The 22,610-nt window shown below is 47.1% G+C and overlaps 2 protein-coding genes across 2 annotated transcripts; one reads left to right on the forward strand and one right to left on the reverse strand.

Moving 5' to 3' along the window:
• The first annotated feature begins 5,245 nt into the window (after positions 1–5,245).
• On the forward strand, positions 5,246–20,153 carry LPCAT3 (lysophosphatidylcholine acyltransferase 3). The gene is given in 14 exon segments (XM_065676230.1): positions 5,246–5,287; positions 5,289–5,442; positions 14,298–14,405; positions 14,518–14,624; positions 14,778–14,871; positions 14,993–15,030; positions 16,086–16,264; positions 16,671–16,779; positions 17,465–17,551; positions 17,865–18,031; positions 18,637–18,784; positions 19,286–19,444; positions 19,544–19,670; positions 19,805–20,153. Coding segments are annotated over 13 exon segments (1,509 nt in total). The 3' UTR covers positions 19,661–19,670; positions 19,805–20,153.
• Positions 20,154–20,375: 222 nt separating this feature from the next.
• On the reverse strand, positions 20,376–22,591 carry EMG1 (EMG1 N1-specific pseudouridine methyltransferase). The gene is made up of 6 exons (XM_065676233.1): positions 22,401–22,591; positions 22,211–22,312; positions 21,741–21,882; positions 21,317–21,375; positions 21,003–21,152; positions 20,376–20,693 (listed from the first exon to the last, which is right to left on the reverse strand). Exons 1-6 carry the CDS (start codon positions 22,539–22,541, stop codon positions 20,580–20,582), a joined length of 708 nt encoding a protein of 235 aa, XP_065532305.1. The 5' UTR covers positions 22,542–22,591; the 3' UTR covers positions 20,376–20,579.
• Positions 22,592–22,610: the final 19 nt, after the last annotated feature.

Consider the following 22,610-nt stretch of genomic DNA (forward strand, 5'->3'; position numbering starts at 1 on the left):
TGCCTGTTTCCCTTTTTGCCAATAAAAGGATTTAGTGGGTTTCTTGCACACCACATTTCCTGCCTCACTCACGTGATCCAGGCTGGATGCGTTGCCAGTAGTTAAATTTTAAGCCTTTGGTAAGCCTGGGAAAAAAAACCCTTCCTGCACACAGGCTGAGATATGCTTGGTCCAACCCACCAGTTTCCACCTCTGCGTCCTCTACTAGGGGAATCTCGCCAGAAGCTGTTGTCCTCTTTTACTCTTTCCAGCACCAAGTCTGAATGCAAAGCTCCCACAGCCTCCCACAAAAACCTGGGACTTGGGACCACTTGGCTCTGTGTGCACTGTACCATACAGAGAGGCCTACTGCCTTCTGGACTCCCCTCCCTACATCCCTCGGTAGCTTCAAGTGGCCACAGCTGTTAAGCACAGACAATGCCTGAGCAGGTGATGAACCATCCTTCATACAAAACAGAAGCCCCACGGTCTTGTTTACACCCAAGGCCTTTTCCCTGTGGGCAAGGGGCTCTGACTGGAGATATCCCACCATGGAATAACTGGCGTGGGATCTCCCCATGACCTTGCTAGGGATGTCCTTTGCACCACACTCGGCTTCACCAGCAGTGAACCAGTGGCTGAAGAGGAACGGTTCCGAGTTTACCCTAATAGAGGAAAACGTCCCTAAAGAGACTTTGTTTACTCCAAACCACAAAGCTGTGACCGGCTCCCGGCGGCACCGAGAGGCGGCAGCAGAGACCGGCGGGGGCCGCGGAGCTCGGGGGGCTGCTTCGGGCGGCAGAACGGTGTCAGCGTGCTGTGAAGCGGAGACAAGAGCTGCAGCTCCCCAACCCTGGCTCACGGAGCCAGCGAGGTCTGACAAACAGGCTCTGACACCCATGTCTTTGTGCAATGATTTCCACACAAGGTGGAGATGGGATTGTTTTCAAGCAAACCATTCTCACAGCGTATCCAAACTCCACCAAGTCCCCGTTTTTCCAGTTCTCTCGGGTCTTTGCTTCCTACTGGCTCCAAGGCCTCCTTTCATCCTCCTAATGAGAAGCTTATATTCACGTGTTTCCCTGCTCGTTATCCCAAGCAGTCACCCTTCTCCCTCTGTACTCTCTCTCTTGCTCGTGGTTATTTCTCTCCACATCCTCTCTGTGCTCTTCACTTGACACAGTGATTCCCAGCTGCAGACTTGAGTCAGATTTCATTTTAGTCAGACTCTCGCTTTTCTGGTATCTTCCTCCTCCCCTTCAGTGTTCAACCCTAAACTGCAATGCTCCCTATTGTCTTGCCCTTGGTAGCCTGCTCCTCTTCTGTGGCCATTTCAATCAGGATTGAATGGTGCCTGCCAGCGGGAAACTGTGCCCAGAAGGGCACAAGATTCCTCTTTCAGGTCCTCAGCTGCAGAAGAAATGGTCCTGGAAGGAAAGTCCTACAAGGGTTCTTGAAGAACCATTTGAGGTCTGTGGGAAAGCTGCACGAACCACTTGAACACAGTCAATAAAATTGAATTTGCAGAAGCAAACAACAGCTACGTCCCCAGATTGCCACACTGAGCTCACGTGAACTTCAAGTTTCACACTAGTAACTCCGTAGTGCCATGAAAGCTCAGTGTATCTTCAGGACACTAAATAAAGATTTTTAGTTACACCTCCTCCTCCCAAGCATTGCACTGCCCCGATTATTAAACAAATAGCAATTCTGAAACATAATGGTACTCATCATGATCAGAGTCTCAAAGCAAGCTACTATGTTCTGATCTAGCATTTAATCCAAATAAATGAAATATAGCAACATTGCAAGCAACTGAAAACAGAAACTTGCATTGGCAATCTCAGGAGCAGATGCTAGCTCTGAAACCCTTCTCTGACATTAGTAAATTACAGAATGAAGTAAGTCTAAACAAGTTACTCTTTGCACAAAAGGAATGTGTCATAGGTTTGTTTCCTGTGTTATTCCGGAACACAAAGGACCGACACCAGAATTTTGTCCAACCCAGCAACCTCTAACTCTCTTTTTCTGCAGTCTTGAGTCAGAGGTGTAGACAGACTGCTGGAGGTCTACAGGAGGATACCACCTGAAAGAGACTGGGATCCAAAGCCATTTTTGCTGCTACAAATGTGGCCTCCAGAACCAGACTCGAGGAGTCAGCATCCGTGAGGGGACAGACGTCTGCTCGGGCAGGAAATGCACCAGTGCATGAGGGAAGCTGAACCCTTGTACAAGCCCAACAGAGTACCAGTGGCCCCAGCAAAGAGTGGTGTGGTTGGTGCCACGTTGCGGTCTGACCTTCAAAGCAAGGCCACAGAATCTAGGTAATCCTCCAGGCATAATCTGAGTTTTCATAGAAAGAGGATGAGAAGGGAAGGGGAAGAATGAGGGGAGGGAAAGCCAGATGTGGAAGTTTAAGGAAGGAGGAAAGCATATGGTGATATTTCCCTTGTATATCCTCCCATTTTTGGCTATCTGAAGCATAGAGTCTCGCTGACTCAGAAGCTGTATCTATATCTAACATGTCCTCAGTGGATCTTTCTTACATTAGTGTTCTCATTTGTGGACTTTTAATAAAATGATAACAATGATCCCATCAGACAACCACATAATGTAGCAGGATAGAGACTTTAAGAGCTTATAACCCCAGAAGAATGGAGTCTGTGTGATAATTGTATCAAACAGGGGAGGAAGCTTGATTATGGAGTGGATTCTTTCTGTGGTGATGCTAACAGGCCTCTCTCTCTCCAATCTGGCCCTCCATTTTCATAAAGATTCTACAAACATAACAGTTTGAGATGCCCCTTCCTAGTCAAACATGGCGAGGGGAGGGAGAGAGAGTCAGCATGCTCACATAGGCCTCATTTACTTAGGAAATTTATTTTATTTACTTAGGAATTTTTTTATTTATGGCCTAAACACCATAAATACCCAATTAAACATTGAAATGAGAGATTGATATTCAGTCTGTCCCTGGACTTTGCAAAAAAGCTGGGCGAACACTAACCAGTGAGGGTGAACAAATACAGTAACCTCTTTGTAAAGTCTGACCTGATGGAGTCAACTATCCATGAGAGTCTTTAAACCCCTACTAACCATTGGCCTGCCATACTTTATACATACATTCCACTGCCTTCAGGGGACTTCTGGAGGTCAAGGTTAAAGTCCCTTCTTCACACACTTCCTTACTGCATTGATTACTCTCCATTTCCATTTTCCTCACCTTCTGTGAGCCCTGGGGCCTTGTCTAAGCATCTTCTGAGTATCTCCAAGGTTGAAGATTTCCAGCCTGTCTAAATATGTGTTCCCATGGTGAACCATCCTTCAGCCCCATTGAAACTTCCTTTGTGGCAGCTTGAGGCCACTGCTTCTTGCTCTTTCACTGTGGAGCTCTGAAGCAACTCTGGCCCAGTTCTTCTTCAGTCCTGTGTTAAGTCACATGTTTTGTTTTTCTGAGCTTTGTGAGGTTTCTGTCAAACCATTCCTTCACTCTTTTTCTTCCTTATCTAGTCTACTCTCTACACTCTCTCCCTCTTTTGTGGCACTGCCCAATGTTCAGTTAAACTGCTCTTTCAAGACTATTTCCTCTTTCTTCTTTGGATCTGTGCCTTGTCCACTGTAGCGCAGGGAAAGGAAAACAGAAGAAAAGTACATCATCATTTAAAGTGAAACCCGTGCCCACCAAGGCCTGTTCCCAGCAGGTGAGCTACACCATAATCTCATGGGCAGAGCTACACCTAAGGCTAATGCACCAGCACAGGCTGGAAGACAAAGGCAAAGGAGCAGCACAAGATCCCAGGATCCTGCCACACCAGCCCATGATGCACCCGTGCAGCAGTGAAAGCCAACAGCACACACAGGATGGCACGAATGACAGCACGGTGAACAGGTGGAGAGTAAAGATTATTTCCCTCTGTATGGCACAGATAAAGTTGCGTTTGATAACCCTGTGCTCATTTTGGGCTCCCCAGACAAAAGAGCTGTGAGCACACTGGAAAGAGCCCAGTGCAGGATCAAGTGACCAGTGCTGATACTGAGGAATCTGGATTTGTTTAGCCTGGAAAAGAGAAACGCAAGGGGAGAGAAGGTTTATCAACCTTGTCTCCTAAGTAAATGAGGTCTAGATGGGCATATTGCCAGTCAGTCCCTCTCCCAGTCAAATTTGACAAGGAATGGTATCTAATAGGGTGATTATAAAGAGGACGGAGTCAGACTTTTCCTGGGACAAGAGGCAATGGGCATAATTTGCAACAGAGATAATTCAGAATATAATCTGGACAAAAATACTTCTCCCAAAGCATAATTCAGCACTGGTCAGGTGTCCAGGAAGGCTGGGAGCTCTTCATCCATGAAAACGTACAGCAATTACCTGGGCAATGCCGTGAGCAACCTGCCCCAGCTTTGGGGTCCTGCTTATGAGCCAACCGATCAGAGACCTCAGAGGTCCCTTTTCATACAAACCTTTGTGAGTCCATGTTCACCCCTTCAGCTCAGTGTGGGCAATACTGCCCACTGGCACGACATGGCAGCAAAATGGTAACACAAACAAGAGTAAGACGATCATGTCCACCGCACCCGAATCTTTTGCTGAGGAGGAGAACTCGGGGCACACTCACGGACATCTGCATGAAGGGACGCACCCGGGAGGAGGGTCTCCAGACGGGTGAGCTACGGGGAGGCTGCGCTGGCAGAGCCGCCTAGTGCCTGCAGTACCACAGGGACAGGCTGTGAGGCCTGGCATGGAGGAGCAGCTCTCCCCGGGTCAAGCACTCACAGTCGGTCTTCCAGGAGCCACTGGGACAACGGGACCCAGCAGCAGTGGGGAGGCTCCGCGGCTTCCCCTGTCCGCAGCCAGCAGAGCGAAGAGCAAAGAGCGAAGCCGAGCCTGAGGCCGAGACGAGGGCCAAGACCAAGGGCAAGGCCCAGGCCTGCTCACACGACCGTTGGCCTCACGCCGCCCTCCCCGCGCGCCTCATGCCCGAGAATAACCCCAGCCCTTCCCTGCCCTTACCCCTCCCTGCCCAGCTCTCTCGTGTCCCGCCACAGCCAATGGGGAGGAGGGCTCCGCCTGGCCCCGCCCCGCTCCGGCTCGACCCAGCCCCGCCCTCGGAAGTGTTTCCTCCAATCATTGGCTGGCGGGGACAGCCCCCGCGGCACCGCCCACTCGCGGGGTAACCTTTGCCTTAGTGAGCTCAGGGCCCTGCCCCGCTGCCACCGGCTGTCCAATCGGAGGCGCCGTGGGGGCGTGGCCGGACCGGCGCAGCCAATGGGCGCGGAGGGGGCTGTGAGCGGTGCGGGGGCCGCGGTGGCTGGTGCCGCTGCCGGGTTCGAGGAGGTACCGGCCGGCGGGGCGGCCGGCGGAGAAGATGGCGGTGGCGGGGTCCGGCTGGGGCCTGGCCCAGCTGGCCGAGGCCCTGGGTTCGTCGGAGCAGGCGCTGCGCCTCATCGTGTCCATCCTGATGGGTAAGGGAGGGCAGAGGGCGCAGCGGCCGGGGGTGACGGATCTGGCGACCCGCCCGCCGTTCGACCGGGCCACCCCGCCGCTCCACCGCCGTGCCGTGCCGTGCCGTGCCACGCTGCGCGGGGTAGGGCCGGGGCCGAGGCCGAGCAGCGCCTTGCCAGCACGAAGCCCCAGCTGTGTCAGCGCCGTCGTGCCAGGCCACGTGTGCGCGGAGCCCCCCGCAGCCCCGGACCCGCCCCGGCGGAGGGTGCGTGCGCCCGGGTTGTGCCGCGGGACGGCGGGGAGTTCGGGACGTGCCTTGCAGCGGCTGGCGGTGGCGGCATCCCTGCTCGCCCCGTGGGGAGCGGGAGCGGGGCGGGCGGGCTGGTGGGTTTCCCCGCAGGAAGTCGGGGTGCGGGCCTGGCGGGCCGCCTGTGAAAGGGGTCCGCGGCGGGGGGGGAGCCTGGCTTTGAGATCTGCGCAGCCCGTTCGCCGTGGTGCTGGCACTCGGCGTGCTGCGAAACGAGTCCGGTTTGGGTCTGCGTCGCGAGCACTGCTTTGGGCACAAGAACTTGGTTTGCAATTGTTCCGATGTTGTTGAGTGAGTGACAGGTGCTTCATGTGCATCGCATTCCCCATGAGCATGTGTCTGGAGAGGGGTGTATGCTCCACAACCCTGTCTGAGTGCAGGGACATCTCTGCCAAGAGGCAGTAGTGTCTGTCTGCAGGAGCTATGCAGGAGTGGCATGTCATCATCGTGTCATCATCATGTCATCACAGGGACTGCCAGGTAGGGTGAGCAAATCCTGCTAGCTAAGTGGCCAGGAGAACTGGGATGTTGTGTTGCACTCCACCTGCAATGTGAAGAGTGTTGCAAAACACACGCTGCCTATACTTATCTAAATGTGAGATAGTTCAGTCACGTGTAAAATGCCTAAGGCAGGGCTAGAGTTACAGTGTGGGCTAGCGGCTGAGGGCAGGTTTTAGCTCCCAAAACATTAATTCAAGTGTATATATACATGCTGTCTACATACATCTCTGCAGATGCCCACTGAAACTTTGGGTTTTGGAAGATTTTGGTGGTGTAGTCACCAGCAGAAAGGTGTATTTCCTTGTATTTAGCTTTCATCTGAACCTGAATGTATATTTGAAGTGGCGCAGCTGGTACGGTGTGATCTGTCAAAATCAAGTTGCTTTGGCTAACTAGAAGTGTAATTCATAAAAGGAGATGTAAGAATAGTTGTGTCACTCCAAAACCGTGGTCCGGACCAGACTTATTTCTGCCTGATGTTACACATTTATGATGTGTAAGATCAAACTGAACCAAACCATTCTTCATGTCAAGGGTATAGGGGACTGAACTGACTGTCATGTTGAACTTAACATAGAATTTAGTTAACCAAATTAGGTAAACCAAACTTCTTCTATAAAGAACATATGAAGTAGTAAAGAACATACACAGGACACACACATAAATCAGCATAAATTAATCTAGCAGCTCTCCACAGCTGAATGGGAAGAGTCCTGCTTTCCTTTCTCCTGTGTCTGTCTCTAATGCAATCTGATTGAATTTTCTTGCCTGGCAGAAACCTAAACCAGAAAAAGCCGATAGCTTACTGCCACGTTAGTCAACTGAACCGGTCAAGGGAGTAGTCTAACAAGTATTGATGCAAAAAGGTGTTAGGAAGCAGACACCTACAGTAGAGTGATTCTTTTGCAGAATGCACCTTGAACATACTCTCGAAGTTCCTTCTTGCTTCTTACCAATAGCAAGCTAGAACATGGCATTGTAAGGCTGTTTCCTGTTTGATGTATTATGGGTGAGCAAAAGCACTTCTCTGAAATGAATAGCAGGTAATTGTCACCTTAGTGATAAGAAGAGATGCCCAGTCCAGTCAGTATATTCTTTTAAGTGTGAGATTCGTGTGTGTTGTTACAAATGTTCCACATACAGTGTTGACACTAAGCCACTGAGATGGCAGTGTCCCTTCCTGAGGCAGGCCACTCTCTGTTTTGCATGAAGTCTTAATGGATCTTTCTAATTTGTATTAAAAGTTTGGGGATCAGGAACTGGGAACGGACTCACGCCTCTTTCTCCTCCATACCTGAAATGTATACCAAACCAGGAGGCTAGAGCTGCCCTCTTCCCTGTCCTTTCTCCATAACCCAATATCTCTTAATTACATGCAATTGAAAGCATAACTTCAGTTAGGCTAAAGGCATGCAAAACTGTCTCCCCTGTACTTTGGTACTCATGCAGGTCATGTAGATTGAACCACTGAGGCAGAGGGGATTGACTCCAGCTTTTCTGCTTAATGGATAGGTAGTAAAGCATTATATTATTACATTAAAAGGAAGGGCCAGGTACCACTCCAGAGCAACATGAGAGGAGAGTGAGAAGAGCTCCTTAATCCAGTGCTAGCAAAGAAATGTTCATTTAATTGCAGCTTAGTTTACAACCCTTGAAAGCCTTGAGCCTTTTGGTAATGCACCTATTCAGATGACCACTTGGTAGGATAGCATAAGGTATAAATGAAAGGCATTTCTAAAAGCTGGAAATGGCATTAGGTATGGCTTTTCCTTCACTTCCTCCATTTCAGGTGTTTGTATAGATTCAGGAAGAAAATCATTTTTGTTGGCTGCAGCTAATACTGCTGAATTCTTTCAGAAGACTGTGAGGATGAAGCACGGTACTCTGTTCCAAAGATGGATTTGAAAGTTGTTTCTTATTTCTCCCTCTGTGATGCATTTTGCTATCTCCACTGTGCAGTTTGACTGCAACAACTGTTGTAGGGTTTCACTGTTCAGGAGATCACCAGAAACTGCTAAAGATAGGCTTCTGAGAAAGAGGCAGAATCGCAAAGGACTTTGCGACTTTTTACACTGATTTCCAGAGAAAGCTAAATTGATGTTGAAAAAATAGTCTGAATGGGCTTGATTCATAATAAGAGTGTTCATTTAGTCATGATCTGAAATGAGCAAAAGAGGTAAATGAATGCTGTTAACATTCTGCCATTACTGAAAACAAAAATAAATACAGGGGAGAAGGAGAAAGCAGGAAGGAAGAGCAATCAAGAACAGAAACTGGAGTAGTCCTAAAGGGCAGCATGTTTTTTCAGTGAACAAGTGAAGATGCTAACAGCACATTGCTGAGTAAAATATGGGCATTTTAGTCACAGCTTTGTATTTAAATTGGACACCTTTTATACATCCTGCAGTTCTGAAGTGCAGAATCCAATTTGAATAGAGTCCATTACTCAGATTATAGGAGATTAAACATTTACTTCAGGTTTCTTGTATGTGAAAATTTGCATAAACAACCTTTGAATAAATGAGACTGTAATTTGGCAATACTATCAACAGCAGGAATACTTGAATTTAATTTGTCATTTAAAAAAATGTGGTGTGTCTAGTACACTAATGTCTGCTGATCCTATAAAAATATCTTTTGAGAGACTTATTCTACCTTGCATTCTTCAGTAAGCCAGGGTCCAGTGTTCCCCCAGGGGAAACTGTCTTTAGGTCAGCATGGAAGGCATCAGTGGCCTCAGCTCTGTACTTGCAGAGTTACTTTCCAGTTGCTGAAATAAATGATCTGAACCAATGCTGTCCTAGTCTCTTGGCAGAGAAGAGGAAGGAGTCCCTCCAAGTGGTACAGAGAAGATAGTTTCTGTGCTGCTGCTCTTCTGCTCTCACTACTCAATGTGTAAGCAAGGATACAGGAGGCCTCATGGCACTGTGTATTTAAGACTTTAGGTTGGTCTTATTTCTTGCATGGCTGTGTGGTCCCAAAGAATTAAAAGATTCTTTAATTCAATTCTTTAATTCTTTAATTCTATCTAGCCATACTATTACACAGTGGCATACAAGCTACCTGGCATGTTCTGCTGCATAATATGGAGAGGGGCCAACATACTGTTTACAGCCCTGAGCCAGAACTGACCCTGCTGATCTGCCCAAGATCTGCCAGGAAAAGCACTGGTGAAGTGTTCCTTCATCTACACACATAGCAGTGACCAGCAGAAACTAACATATTCACACTGAATAGGTGCCAGAAACCAGCTGCTTTGCTTGCAGGTGGTGGTGTCTCCCCCTCTTCTACCTGTCACCATTCATTTCTTTTTATTTTGTACATCCTTTGCTTATTCTTGCTCTTTGCATCCTGAAGATTTTCAGACTCAGTGAAATTCTCCCTGTGGTTACCTATAGCTGATGACTTAGCCAAATCAAGTCCCCAGCTACTCAGCCAAGCAAGAACCTTACTGAAGGGGAGGCAAGCAACTGATTTTAATGGGTAAGAGATGTCCCATCTTAACATGTGGTTAAACCAGCCAAACCACAAAACATTCGTGTGCTGCCTTGTTTAATCTCTTACCTTCAAATGCTGCTTAAATAGAGATTTCTGTAATGCTATACACTGACTGTGTCTACATTAGCAAGTAAAATGGTACAATAGGAGCAGATCCATAGAGCAGACTCATTTGTGTGCTGTACCTGATGGGTTTGGGATAGTTACTTTGGATTTGCTTCAGTCTGGTCATAAGACTGAGCACCCACTGCAGTGCATTTTCAGTTCAGTTTTGTTTGAAGAGAGTCTTGTTCACGTGCTTTGAGACAGTTCTGCTATGCAAACTAAAGCACTGTAAGTGGACTTTAAAAGTGCACTCCTGAGCCGAACTAAAATACTCATGTATGTGCACCCAGTGCTAAGCAAGGTGTGGGAGTTTTGCAGTATTATAGACAGAAAAGAGAATACTTTTGAAGTCAAAATATTAGGTAAAGGCGTATACTTTAACATGTATTTTTCCTGTTGTCTCTTTTAGTTCTAGCATTCTTACAGGAAAACGGACGCAATTGATCTGCTAGATGTTAACAAAGGTAGAGTTAACTGATAAGCAAAAAGAAGAGGAAGAATAGCCTGATCTGTTCTCTTGAAGATGAAACAGAGCTAAAAGGGAAAATAAAGGGAGCCAAGATGAAAAGAATGGTGTTCTTACTTGCAGCTTTATCTCCAGAAAAAGATAGGCATCTTAATCACCCATTCCAGAAGATGCAAACTTGACAGCACTATTTTTGCTTGGAATTAGAACTTTCCTCCTGCTTAATCCAGCCTCTTGATCATTTACTGCTTTTGCTCAAGTAGATTGTTGTATGTGAACAACCTGGGCACTGTGCAGTAGCCCATTCCTCTCCCAGATGGCTGTGGCCACGAAGCTGATCTTGTCCTTTGTGCTTCTAGCGTCAGGGTTCTCTTAACCAGAGATCTCCTCTTGTTCCTGTGAAAAGGTTAAAAAAGAAGTAGGGATTTATCAGCAGCAGCATCTCCCAACTAATTTGTACCTTTTATATCAATTGATAATTCTCTTTACAGGAAGTATAACTAGAGGCAAAACCCAAGTCCGCATGCAGACTGCTTTTCACCTCCATAGTGCATAGAGGAGAATTACTTCAGATCAGGGGTCACCTTCTGTTTTCTCTAAAGAGCCGGTTTCCTGCCTTCGTCCGCTCTGCCTGAGGGAGCTGTGAAAGAGGAGTTGGGCAGACTGGAAGCTGCTGGGCAGGGTCCCTGTAGGAGCAGGGAACTTTAGTCCTGTTGCTTCTGAATGGCGAAAGCAAAGCAGAATGGCATCCTGCTGCTGACATACCCAAATGTGACAGCAAGCTTGGCAGGAGGCAGCGATAACTGCTCTCCTGCTTCTGCTGTGCTAACCCGGGCTGCTTCAAGGGCACTGTAGTTGGGCAGGAGCACGGCCGTTGTTACTGGTAGGACCACATCCTTATCTAATAAGTAGTTTATTAGTGTTCAAAAGGGCACAGGCCACAGCAGAATGGCCACTGATACTCAGCATCCACTGCCATTCAGGGTTAAAGTTTCTATCTGCAAATGGCTCAGTTGTAAAAGTGAGAAAACTATGTTGTGTGCAGCAAACCTGGAACTAAATTGCAGTCCAGAGTACTAGCAGGTTGCTCTGTATTGCAGAAGCATTTAGGCCGATGTTGTGACTTTGGAACTGGAACAGCACCCATGTAGTGTGTAGCATTCTAAAAACATACCTGCTCTGCATATTGGTAGCTGTCTTATTCGCAGGGACTCATAATTCTTTTTCCTTCAGAGAAGCATTACCTAAGCCATGATATGATCCGCTGTGTAGAGCTGAAAAGGAGTACACGTGACAAGTGAGACAGGTCTTTGAAAGAGTAGGAATGTTAGCTGGGGATGCAAGAAAATAAACCAAATGTCTGGCTTTTAGAAATCTGAGGTACAAAATAGTATTCAGTGATAATTTAATTCTGTCTACAGAAATAGCTAGAGCCAAAACCCGGTGAAAATGGAATATTTTGTTGGCTTGTACTGATTTTTGAGAGTGGGAAACCCTTGAAAAATGTGATTTTAAAACCATATGTGTAGATGAACAGCAGTAAATTGTGCTTTGCCTGTATATCTGATGTGCTCTTTCCCCTCTTTGATCAACAGGGGAAACATTTTCCCACAATAAACCTCAGTATTTTAACTTTGGATCTAGACTGATGGTAACACTTTGTATTCTTTTGTACCACTTTCACAAAGGCAGTTGTTAATACAGTTAATAGCAGGAAGGAAAAGGGACGGTTTGGGTACGGCATTTTATAGGACAATGTGGAGCCACTGTTGCAGAAGGGAAGAGCAAGCTGGAAAAGCAGGAGCAAGGTTGCCAGGCTCTGCAGGCAAGGGGCCATGGTATCTGGGGCTGGAGGGCTGCTGAGACCAAGAAAGCAGCCTGTGGCGTGGAAACCAGTGTGGGACACAAAAGCAGGAAGGAACAGGAACAAGGAGGCAGGGAAGACCGAAAGGGGTAGCAAGAGGCTGAGGAAATGGGAGCAGCAGCTCCGTTTCAAGAAGCAGCAGGTACATACCTGGGCTCAGCAGTGTGCTGCCACCCTGGGTCTGCAAGGGAACCCAAACATCCCAAAATCTGGAATGCCCTCCCAAGGGATCTTGGAGGGAAGAAGAGGATCTTAAAATGTCTCCAGTCACACCTCAGCGTGTTAGCGCTGCCTGACTGCAAGACATGCACTTTACATAATGTGACAGAGTTTCTCGTTTCCTGTCACAGTAGTGACTAGATTTGGCCTTGCTTGTTGGAAATCTTCCATCCATCAAACACTTCGTGGCAAAATGGGTATTTCATCACCTTTTATTACTGCTCCATATAAAACATGACTACCTACTGCTACTATTACTCCATTAATGTAAGTAGCAGAGATCTATCCACTGCTACAGATTTCACCTAGGCTAATAAGCAGCATGGATGCCAGTATTGGGGTGTATGATTAATATCCTTTTTGGTTGGGTTTTTTGTTGATAGAAGAGAGTTGTTTGTTGTTTTCTTCTTAATCAAGATGAAAGCAACAAGCTTGCAAAGTGAAACAGTAGTAAGTTACAAAATGCTAGAATTGAAATGGATTCTGCTGTCCTAATTCAGCTCATGGTGTACATGCCTTTAGGAGCACTAATTGCCTGAACAGACTTCACATGCTCATGAGATGAACAATGCTTCTTGTGTCAGTACCATGGAATGGCTTGGGTTGGAAGGGACCATAAAGCTCATCCAGTTCCAACCCCCTGCCACGGGCAGGGACACCTTCCACTAGAGCAGGTTGCCCCAAGCCCCTTCCAACCTGGCCTTGAACACTGCCAGGGATGGGGCAGCCACAGCTTCTCTGGGCACCCCGTGCCAGCGCCTCAGCACCCTCACAGGGAAGAACTTCTGCCTGAGGTCTCATCTCAACCTCCCCTCTGTCAAGTTAAAGCCATTACCCCTTGTCCTGTCCCTTCAGGCGCTTGGCAAAAGCCCCTCTCCAGGTGCTTTTAGTGCCTTTAGGCAGTGGAGCTGCTCTAAGGTCTCCCCTTAAGGAGCATTCATTTCTCCAGGCTGAACAAGCCCAGCTCTCTCAGCCTGGCTCCAGAGCAGAGGTGTGTTACAAGATAATTATTGTCTCATACGTAGCAATGTTTAATGCATGTTATGTGAACCTTACCTAGATGACAAAATTGCCTTGACTCATGGGTTTCTGTATGGCACTTCTCCCCGTACTACCAGAGTGCTTCACAAATGTTTGCTTCTCACTAGAGCCACAGATGAATAATCTGGAGGCATTCCTAAAATACACCAGGAGCCAACCAGCAGAAAATGCAAGGAAAAACTCCTTCTATGAATCTTAGCAGCTCCGTATGCAATGCTTCTGACTTTGATATTGTTAAAAAAACACTACATCCTGGTCCCAGTGGATGTTAGTTACAGCTTTATGTGCCCAGGAGTTCACAAATCAGATGCAAATCTGAAGCTGAGGAGTTAGAAAAGAAAGAGTGTATTACTGGAGGTCACTTGAGGCACTCTGGTCAGCATCATGTAAGAGCGCTTTGAAGTGAGAGCAGGGATTGAATTTTAGGGTAATGGTATTAACCATAAAATATCATCCCTCCCACCTTTTTTTTTTTTAATCTAGCTTCTTGCCACATTCACTGTATTTGTCACTGAATCTGGAAGTGAATCAGAGACTGAAGCGTCTGATTCATGTATTTCAGCATTATCCATCTGATGTATTGAATGAGGCCAGAAACTGTAATCCTGGAATTTCTTGCACTTCAGTGTCAACTTTGACATAATTATGTTCCTGTTTAAATATTTTTTTCTCTATAATATACAGAGTATATGGCATCTTATCTCCCAAAATGGAAATACAAGATCAGAAATGTACACCATGGCCTGTGTTCATCATGTATGAACATAAAGTACATGTTCTTACTAACATGTCGAAGAAAGCTATAATCTGGACCATCACAAATACTTGTCTATGCTCATTTACAACACTTTCATCTTTTTTGGTTTCTCCTCAGGATATCCTTTTGCCTTGTTCCAGCGCTATTTCCTTTTCCAGAAGGATACCTACCTCATCCATCTCTACAATGTGTTCACAGGACTCTCAATTGCTTACTTCAATTTTGGTAAGATGAGTTTGGGAAGAGAGAGCTGCCTGGCCCAGGGTGTGCTGCAGTTTGGGAAGACCTGTAGTGTCGTTTCTACTTCATCTCTTTCTCTTTCTTTCCTGTCCCACAGGGATGCAGTTCTTTCATTCCCTGCTGTGTGTCCTAATCCAGTTCCTCATACTGAGACTAATGGGTCGCACAATCACTGCCGTCTTCACCACGTTCTTCTTTCAGATGGTAAAACTCTCTTTCTTACTGCATCAGTTTGTAGAAAGGAGCCCTCTGTTCAGTTTTGCACTTCCCAGTAACAACTGTGGGTGGAAAAGTGGAGGCAGATCAAAACCAGCTGGGGGAATTAGTTTGACTAACCCAAACAATGGTCTCTTTCAGATATACCTTATGGCTGGATATTATTTCACAGCCACAGACCATTATGATATCAAATGGACAATGCCACATTGTGTCTTGACACTCAAGTTGATTGGTGAGTGACACCTCCTTCCTATCTCCTGTACTCTGCAAGCCATGCCTCAGGGAAGGGAGGACTGCTTGTTCAGCCCAATGAGCCCATCCCAGGACTTCAGATAATTGTTTCTCACCTCTAGGTCTGGCTATCGATTACTATGATGGAGGAAAAGATCCGGTAAGACACCATTTCTCCTTCATTCCTCCTCCCTTCTTCCGTGTCATCCCAATGAGCTAGAGGTCAGAAAATCAAGTTCAAAGGATGCAAGTTAGCAAGCCACGTGCATTGTTTGGTAAAAGCCATAGTTGAGAGGGGAGCCTCTGTGAGTGTCTGAGGGCACTGAATTCTGGAGTGGAAAGAAATAATTTGAAACAGAGACAGTTTTGATTAGACAGAGACAAAAGTTGTTTCAATCATGTCAGAATATTCTGCTCCCTTCCAAATACCCCAACCATCTCCTTCCCCCAAAACTGTTGCTTTAGATTCCCAGTCCCCAATGCTCTGTGTCTTGTGGGTAGTGTATTTGCAGACCATCAGCACTGGATCTCAGTTCCCATCTTCCTTGCCTTTGTTTAGTCTTACTATATCCTTGTGAATGGTTGCCTTTTACCATTTGTTAGGGCCCTGTTTTTAGAGCCTATGAAGCAGTGAGGGAAGAAGCACAAAGTGTGGGAGAGAGCAGAACCCTTACTACAGTCCCTTAATCCTGCTTCAAGTTATCTGCATTCCCCATCTCCTGTTGGGGCCTGACCAAGATTTTAGCATCCATGGAATCGCTACTGACTGCAAGAAAACAAGCTTGAGCTGAAATTTCCTAAACTGAAGTTTCAAGTACTTAAATACAATGAATTCTTGCATCAAGAAGTAAGAATTGTAGGACAATAAGGTCTTTGGAGAATACATGCAATTGCAGTCAGGGACTGGAATAGGTCAGATAGAGTGCTTTTACAATGCTTAGCATGCTGACAGGGATGCATGTCAATAGATCCCTTCCATGTTTTGAGCTTATTTAGGAACAGAGATCTGTTCAACTGCTGTCAACCATTGGATCTCGTTGCTATTTAGAGGGGGTGGGGATAGAGAGGGCTGGGGACAGGGATGGTTGTGAAGTACAGTTATATACAGATGGAGGGCAAGAACTGAAACCATTGAGGAGGTAGGCTGAGAACCTAACATCCAGAGTTAGTATGAGATCCCCTAGGATGATGTTAATGCCACTCCCTTTGGTGCAGGAGTTCCTGACCCCTGAGCAGCGGCAATTTGCTGTCCGGGGAGTTCCTACCTTGCTGGAGGTCTCGGGATTCTCCTATTTCTATGGTGCCTTCATGGTGGGGCCTCAGTTCTCCATGACAGACTATCAGAAACTGGCAAGGGGTGAGATGACTGACGTTCAAGGCCAGAGACCCAATAGGTAATACAAAGCCACTTAGCTCCTCACCTTCCTAAGATCCCAGAATGCTGAATCCTCCACATGTTCCCTGCAGCAGAGTGCCTTCTTACCTGGACACTAAAGTACTGTGATCAAAAGTGATTTCTAAGACAAGGCAGTCTTTCAAAAGTTGCTCATAACTATCTGGTTAATGTCCTCACATTGTTCCAGGAGATGAATGTCAACCAGCCATTTGACATGTTTAGTACAGACTCAGTCCCAACCTGCTAATGTTAGCATCCCAGCTTCCAAATGAAGTCATCCGCTGCAGTGGAACATGGTGACTCCCTAATCGCTATCTCCCCTAACTGCTCCACTTCTGTTTTTCAAATTATGACGGTTGCCTTCCATGGCTTTCTTTTTTGACCTTCATATTTTTCTTTCTCAGTTTTGTGCCCGCTCTGAAGCGCCTGAGTTTGGGTCTCTTGTTTCTAGTAATATATACCTTGTCAAGCCAGTACATCTCTGATGAATACCTCACCTCAGATGATTATATGGTATGTATTCATTTGGCAGTACTGGGGTGCGGAAGAATTCTGCTTCTCTTGTGGGGATTGGATCTACAAGAGTGGGGGTTTTTTCTTAGTTTTGCTTCAATTTAAGAATAAGGTAAGTCATCAACTAGTGATAAGCCTTTCCACAACTGATTTGGCTTTACTGCCTGTCCTCTGGATTCCACTTGATGCAGAACAGGAATGTGTTAAGCTGAACTGAAAACAAATCTTAGATGCTACTGTTGTTCTTGAAACCTAACTTATGCATTTTGTGACCTTCTAATGACCTTCCATTTAACCATTACATGCAAATAACCGCACTAGAGTAACTTTCAAGGCTTACCAGTCTTTGACGTTCTTAGAAAACTCTTTTAACAAGTCATTCCTACCTGCAGATTATCAGTGTTTTTGTGTCAGTCTGAATAAATGAAGGTATAAATTCTGCAGTGATTATGGTAACCCCAGAATCCTCCCAAAGTACCTATTTCAGTACAGCCAAGTGTTACCAAAGGAAGGAGAATGAAGTGTGAACTTGCATAAATCCATAGCCTGGCAGCCAAGTCCATAGAGCAGTCTCAATACATGCATCAAATTAAACCAAAGACAGTGAAGAGATCTCATCTACTTTGTCTTGTTATTGCCATTCAGCTCCATTTTTCTTGATTCTGTTTCACTCTCACCTCTGCAGGAGAAGCCTTTCTGGTTCCGATGTGCTTACATGTTGATCTGGGGCAAAATTATACTCTACAAATACGTAACTTGCTGGCTTGTGACGGTGAGTCTAGATGTTGTTCCAGAGACAAATGCACAAAGGTCACACTTCTGCAGCTAATTAGTATGCTCTTGGACTTAGCCCTAATGGAAATAACCCAAGTATCTGGAGATCAGTGCAGGTCAGTTTGCTTGCTCCAAGTTAGCAAAGGCAAGCGAACTAAAAAGCAGGCAGTTTTTCAACCATTTGTTCCATCTGCAGTGGTGCTCTCCACTCATCACAGTGAGAGTCAGAGCCTGCCTGGCTCTGCCTTTCAAAACAAACTAAAAAAGGAGGGGGAACAATGTTTTCCTTTCTTTTGAATCTTTTTCCATAGGAAGGTGTCTGCATCCTTGTTGGTCTGGGGTACAATGGGAAGGACCAGAATGGAAAGGCTTTGTGGAATGCTTGTGCCAACATGAAGGTCTGGCTGTACGAGACAACACCCTTATTCACAGGGACCATTGCTTCTTTCAACATCAACACCAATACTTGGGTCGCCCGGTGAGCAGGACAAAATTCCCATTCTAGACTGGTTTGGTAACATCTGTGTCAACAGAACCAAGATCCTATGCTGAGAGGGAGCATTAGGGGAAGAAACTGCCAGTTTTCCTTTCTTACACTCTTTCTTACACGTTTTGCTGCTGTGCCATTTGGAACAGCTTACCGGGTTAGATCTTTTCGTTCAGTCTAAAAGGGCAGTTCATTAATACAGTCAAGCAGTTGATTGCAGCAGGAGGGCAGACTGAATACAGCGAGCCCTTGCGCCTGCCTGGTCAAAGTGCCATAGAGCTGCTCTACCAGCTGGAACCTGCATCCTGCCTTGTGATGCTCCCTTAAGCAACAACTTGACCAGGTTTTGTTTCAGCACTTGCTGGGACACACAACTGAAGTGTAAAATCTCATTTTCTGGGTGCATTGTGGGATGAACCACTTCTCCCCGGGGGCTGGGATTTCTGTAAGGCAAGGGCTGCTGTACATTTTGCCCTCATGAGGGGAGCTGCCTTGCTCTTTCTGGGTGTGCAAAGGTGTACAGCCCCCTGGGCGCTGCATCCCTGACATGGGGAGGATAAATAAACTAGAAGCACCTTTTTTCTTTTCCACTCTAGCTACATCTTCAAGCGTCTGAAGTTCCTGGGTAACAAACTGCTGTCACAGGCGCTGGCCCTGTTCTTTCTGGCCATTTGGCATGGGCTGCACTCTGGCTACCTGGTGTGCTTCCAGATGGAGCTGCTGATAGTCATCATTGAAAGACAGGTGGGCTTTGTCTGATTGACCAGGATGGGGTGGCCTGCATGAGACCTTCCCTGTGAGCTGGGAACTGCCATGCCGAAGGCTTTACTTGGAGTAAACATGAAAAATAGTTGCTCACTTTGGGACTGGTTTTCAAGCATGAGATGGCTCTGTTCTCTATAGGATGTTCAGTAGGTGGCTTCTGCATGGGCAAGCCATACATTTGTTGCAGAAGCTGAAAGGAAGAAAAGGGGAGAAGTTGGCATATGGGTAGAGGGCAACTGAAGCACTTGGCAGCTGGAAAGGCTGGAGGACATGAGCTGAATGCCTCTGCTAAATGTCCCAGTACTGAGAGAACAATACTTGAACTATTGTTTGGAGGGGGTTGAGCAGCTACTTTTTTAGACTAACTGCTCACTGAAATCCATTTTACACAGCTGGATAGATAACGCTGGCCCCAGAGTACGCATATACAGCCACAGGACATACAACTGACAAGGATTTTGTTGCTTTTCTTTAAATTAGATCATAAAGCTTATACAGGACAGTCCCACCCTCAGCACTTTGACCTCCATCACTGTCTTGCGGCCCATCTTCTACGTGCTGCAGCAAGCTAACCACTGGCTGTTTCTGAGTTACTCTCTGGTGCCATTTTGCCTTTTCACCTGGGACAAATGGATGAAGGTATTTAGTAGCCACAGACAACACGTGCAACCAACCCTTTTCCCTCTAACCTGTCTCAGAGCTGCTTGCTGATCCTTAATCCTGCCTTTCTCTTTCCAGGTGTACAAGTCTATTTATTTCTTCGGCCACGTGTCGCTCTTCATCTTATTACTGGTGTTGCCTTACATTCGCAGACTACTGGTGCCACGAAAAGAAAAGCTAAAAAAAGCAGAATAACAGCCAAAAGGTAAGGCTGTCCTAAGCAGAGACATGCCCACACTTGGGCTGGGAGATGAAGTAGGGCAGCAATGTTACAGGCCAAGGTGAAAGGCAAAGCTGAAAAATCAAGCAAACCAAATCTAGCACTCTTCTCTTTCGCAGATTGTACCACCTGTGCATTTGTAGGAGTTACTGAACACTCCGGAAGCAAAGCATCACCTGCCAAGTTTGCTGTGTTGAAGTATGACTTCTTTTCAACGTGAGGAGGGGGAAAGAGAAAGCACAGGGTCAGAGACCCAAAAGGAGGGGAATGGAGCCAGCCTCCTTCCACATCCTCCACCTTCTGTATGTTGCCTTATCTCTCTGCCGCCCTCCGATGGACATTCGTGTCTCTGCTGATACCCGATGATTGTAAAACACTCAAGGCAGGCACTGTATTGGATTGGAGCCACCTTCTTCTGACTTTTCTACGTTTGTCATCCAAGATAAAAATTGCTCCTGGTCTTTTTCATATGGGCTTCAGCTCCTTTCCTGTTGGGTGCCTCGGTGGGGAATGTGAACTGTCACACACCACCAACTACGGGGATTCTACAGGACTGAGCGACATCAGCTGCACGGCAACCAGGGTGCAGCTGAGAATTTCAGTTCCATGACAGATTTGGGCCGAGTCCCTGCTATAAAGGGATCGAGCCTACCCATGTATGAAACATGAGAAAGTAAAATACACGAGCACTCTTATCAAAAATGGCCTTTAATAGGAGGTAAAAGGGTGAGTAGGGCAGTCTGTTCAGTCTCACTGCTCCAGAAGCTGCAAGGAGAAACTGATGCCTTTTCCCTTCAAAGAGCCCAAAGTTGCACCAGGTCCATACCTAAGTGAAAGAGCCTTTCCAGAATATGGAGTCACTGCACAGAATTCCACCATGGCAGCAGCAGAAACTCATACTACTCCCCAGACTTCCTCAAAGGCAGTGGTAATTTTAGCACATGTCAGGGCAGCAGAGAGGGGATAGTTGCTGATGGAAACCATCTTTTCTGTATAGTCAACATTGACCTGGGGAAGAGAGAGAAAGAAAAAAAGCTGCAAAGCATCAGGCTGCAAGTTTTTACTTAGTCACATCTATCTATCACCATTGGCTAGGGAGGCACAGTATTCCCACAGGACAGCTGCCAGCCCTCACTACTGCCTTGGGAGGGAGAGAAGTCCCAAGTGTTACAGCATTGGGTTGGGGAGGGGGGTGGGCAAGGGGGAGACCAAGCCAAAAAAAAACAGCAGAAGTAAAACAACCCGTACTCAGAACAAGAGTGAAATCTATGCTGCTAAAGGGTTTTACAGCTCCAAATAAGGGATGCATGCACTTACCGAACCATGAGCAAATGCTCCAACAACAATGGCAACTGGCTCTGCTGTAGGAACCAGTTCACGCAGATCTGACACTTTTGGGACTGCAAAAGAGGTACCTAGCTTCAGGCAGCCCACAGGGAGATGGTCACTGACTGGGTTTTTAATCACCTGCAGAAAGCAGAAGGTTACTAGAGGTGCAGAGGTAAGATACCCTGCCACATAGCTAACCCCACGACTTGTGCAAAGCAAGCCCAACCCACCACACTCCTCCGGCACTGGCTGCAGAGGAGGAATGCTACAACATTACCCGTGAGCAGTCAAAGAGTGTTTACCTTCAACAGTTTCTGAGGCCCATCGGCTGCTCGAACACTGAGCTTATGCAGCAACTGAACTGGCAAAAGAAGAACATGACTTAAGCTGTCTGTTCTTTTGCTGGAGGAACCCTATCCTTTGCCTAGAGCTGACGCAGACAAAAGTCCCTCTTTAGAGTTCCCTTTACAGCATCATCTAAAGCAGTCCAAAAGAATACTGATCAGTTACTTTGCTGCTAGCTCAGTCTCCTGCAGGCGCTCCCCTCTGTGCTAAGGAACACACTGCTGGACACGGAACTCACAAAAAGACACTTTGGTTTCTTTGCTCTTTTCTTACTTTCACATGTTTAAGGTTGGTCCAACTGTGCGCCTCTTCCCAACATTCTGCACTCCTAAGCACCTTCCCACATTTTTCTGTGGCTGGTATGACATTTGCATCACTTACCCATAAGACCACAGAACCGATCAAAAGTTCTTGGGATTCTGGTTTGGGGATTGACTTCAATTAGAACATTCTTCTGGGTATGGATGTAAACCTGCAGGAGACCAGCCCGATTCAGTGGGCTATCCATGAGCATCAGGAGACTCTGAAGGACAAAAACACACCGCAGTGGGAACAGAAAAGGCATGATACGCAGATTGGCTCCACAACTCGTTAAAGCTGTAAAGTAGGTATGGTACATTTCATTAACCCTGTATCAGGCACATGGGAGATGACTTTTGGAAAAGTTCAGAGTTATGCCCCATGGGTGCAGAAAGAACTTACGCTGAAGCAGAAAGGAGTTCACTTGACTATGTAACACGGACCGAAAGCAATCCCATTCCCAAACAAACACTAAACGCACAAGCACAGCAGGCAGGCCCAAACTTGCCCCGTTCAGAGGCATACGCAGACCTGAAGGGCGGCCCCGGTACCTGGTGGGTGATGTCCGGCCGCACCTCCGCGGGGTCCCGGCCGTTCCGCAGCAGCAGCGCCTTGTGCTTGTCGCAGTTGAGGAGCTCGAATGTCTTCCCCACCTACGGCCGAGCAGGGGCAGGTGGGCAAAGGGCTACCGCGGCCGGCTTCGGCCCGGCCTGACCGCCCCCCCCCCCCCGCCTCCCGCACCTTCACAGTCTCCAGACTCGCCCCCTCCAGCACCACCAGGAGCCGGCGCTGCCCGCGGGGCCGCTTCGCCCCCAGCGACACATCCACAGGCACCGCTCCCTCCTCATCCTTCTCCTCACGCGGCCGCCGAGGCGCCGCCATCTTATCCCCAACGCATGCGCGGCACCTCAGCGCACCGCACCCGCCCCGCCCTCAGGCCGCCCACCCAAG

This window comes from Lathamus discolor, chromosome 4, assembly GCF_037157495.1.
Source record: "Lathamus discolor isolate bLatDis1 chromosome 4, bLatDis1.hap1, whole genome shotgun sequence".
NCBI classification, from domain to species: domain Eukaryota; kingdom Metazoa; phylum Chordata; class Aves; order Psittaciformes; family Psittacidae; genus Lathamus; species Lathamus discolor.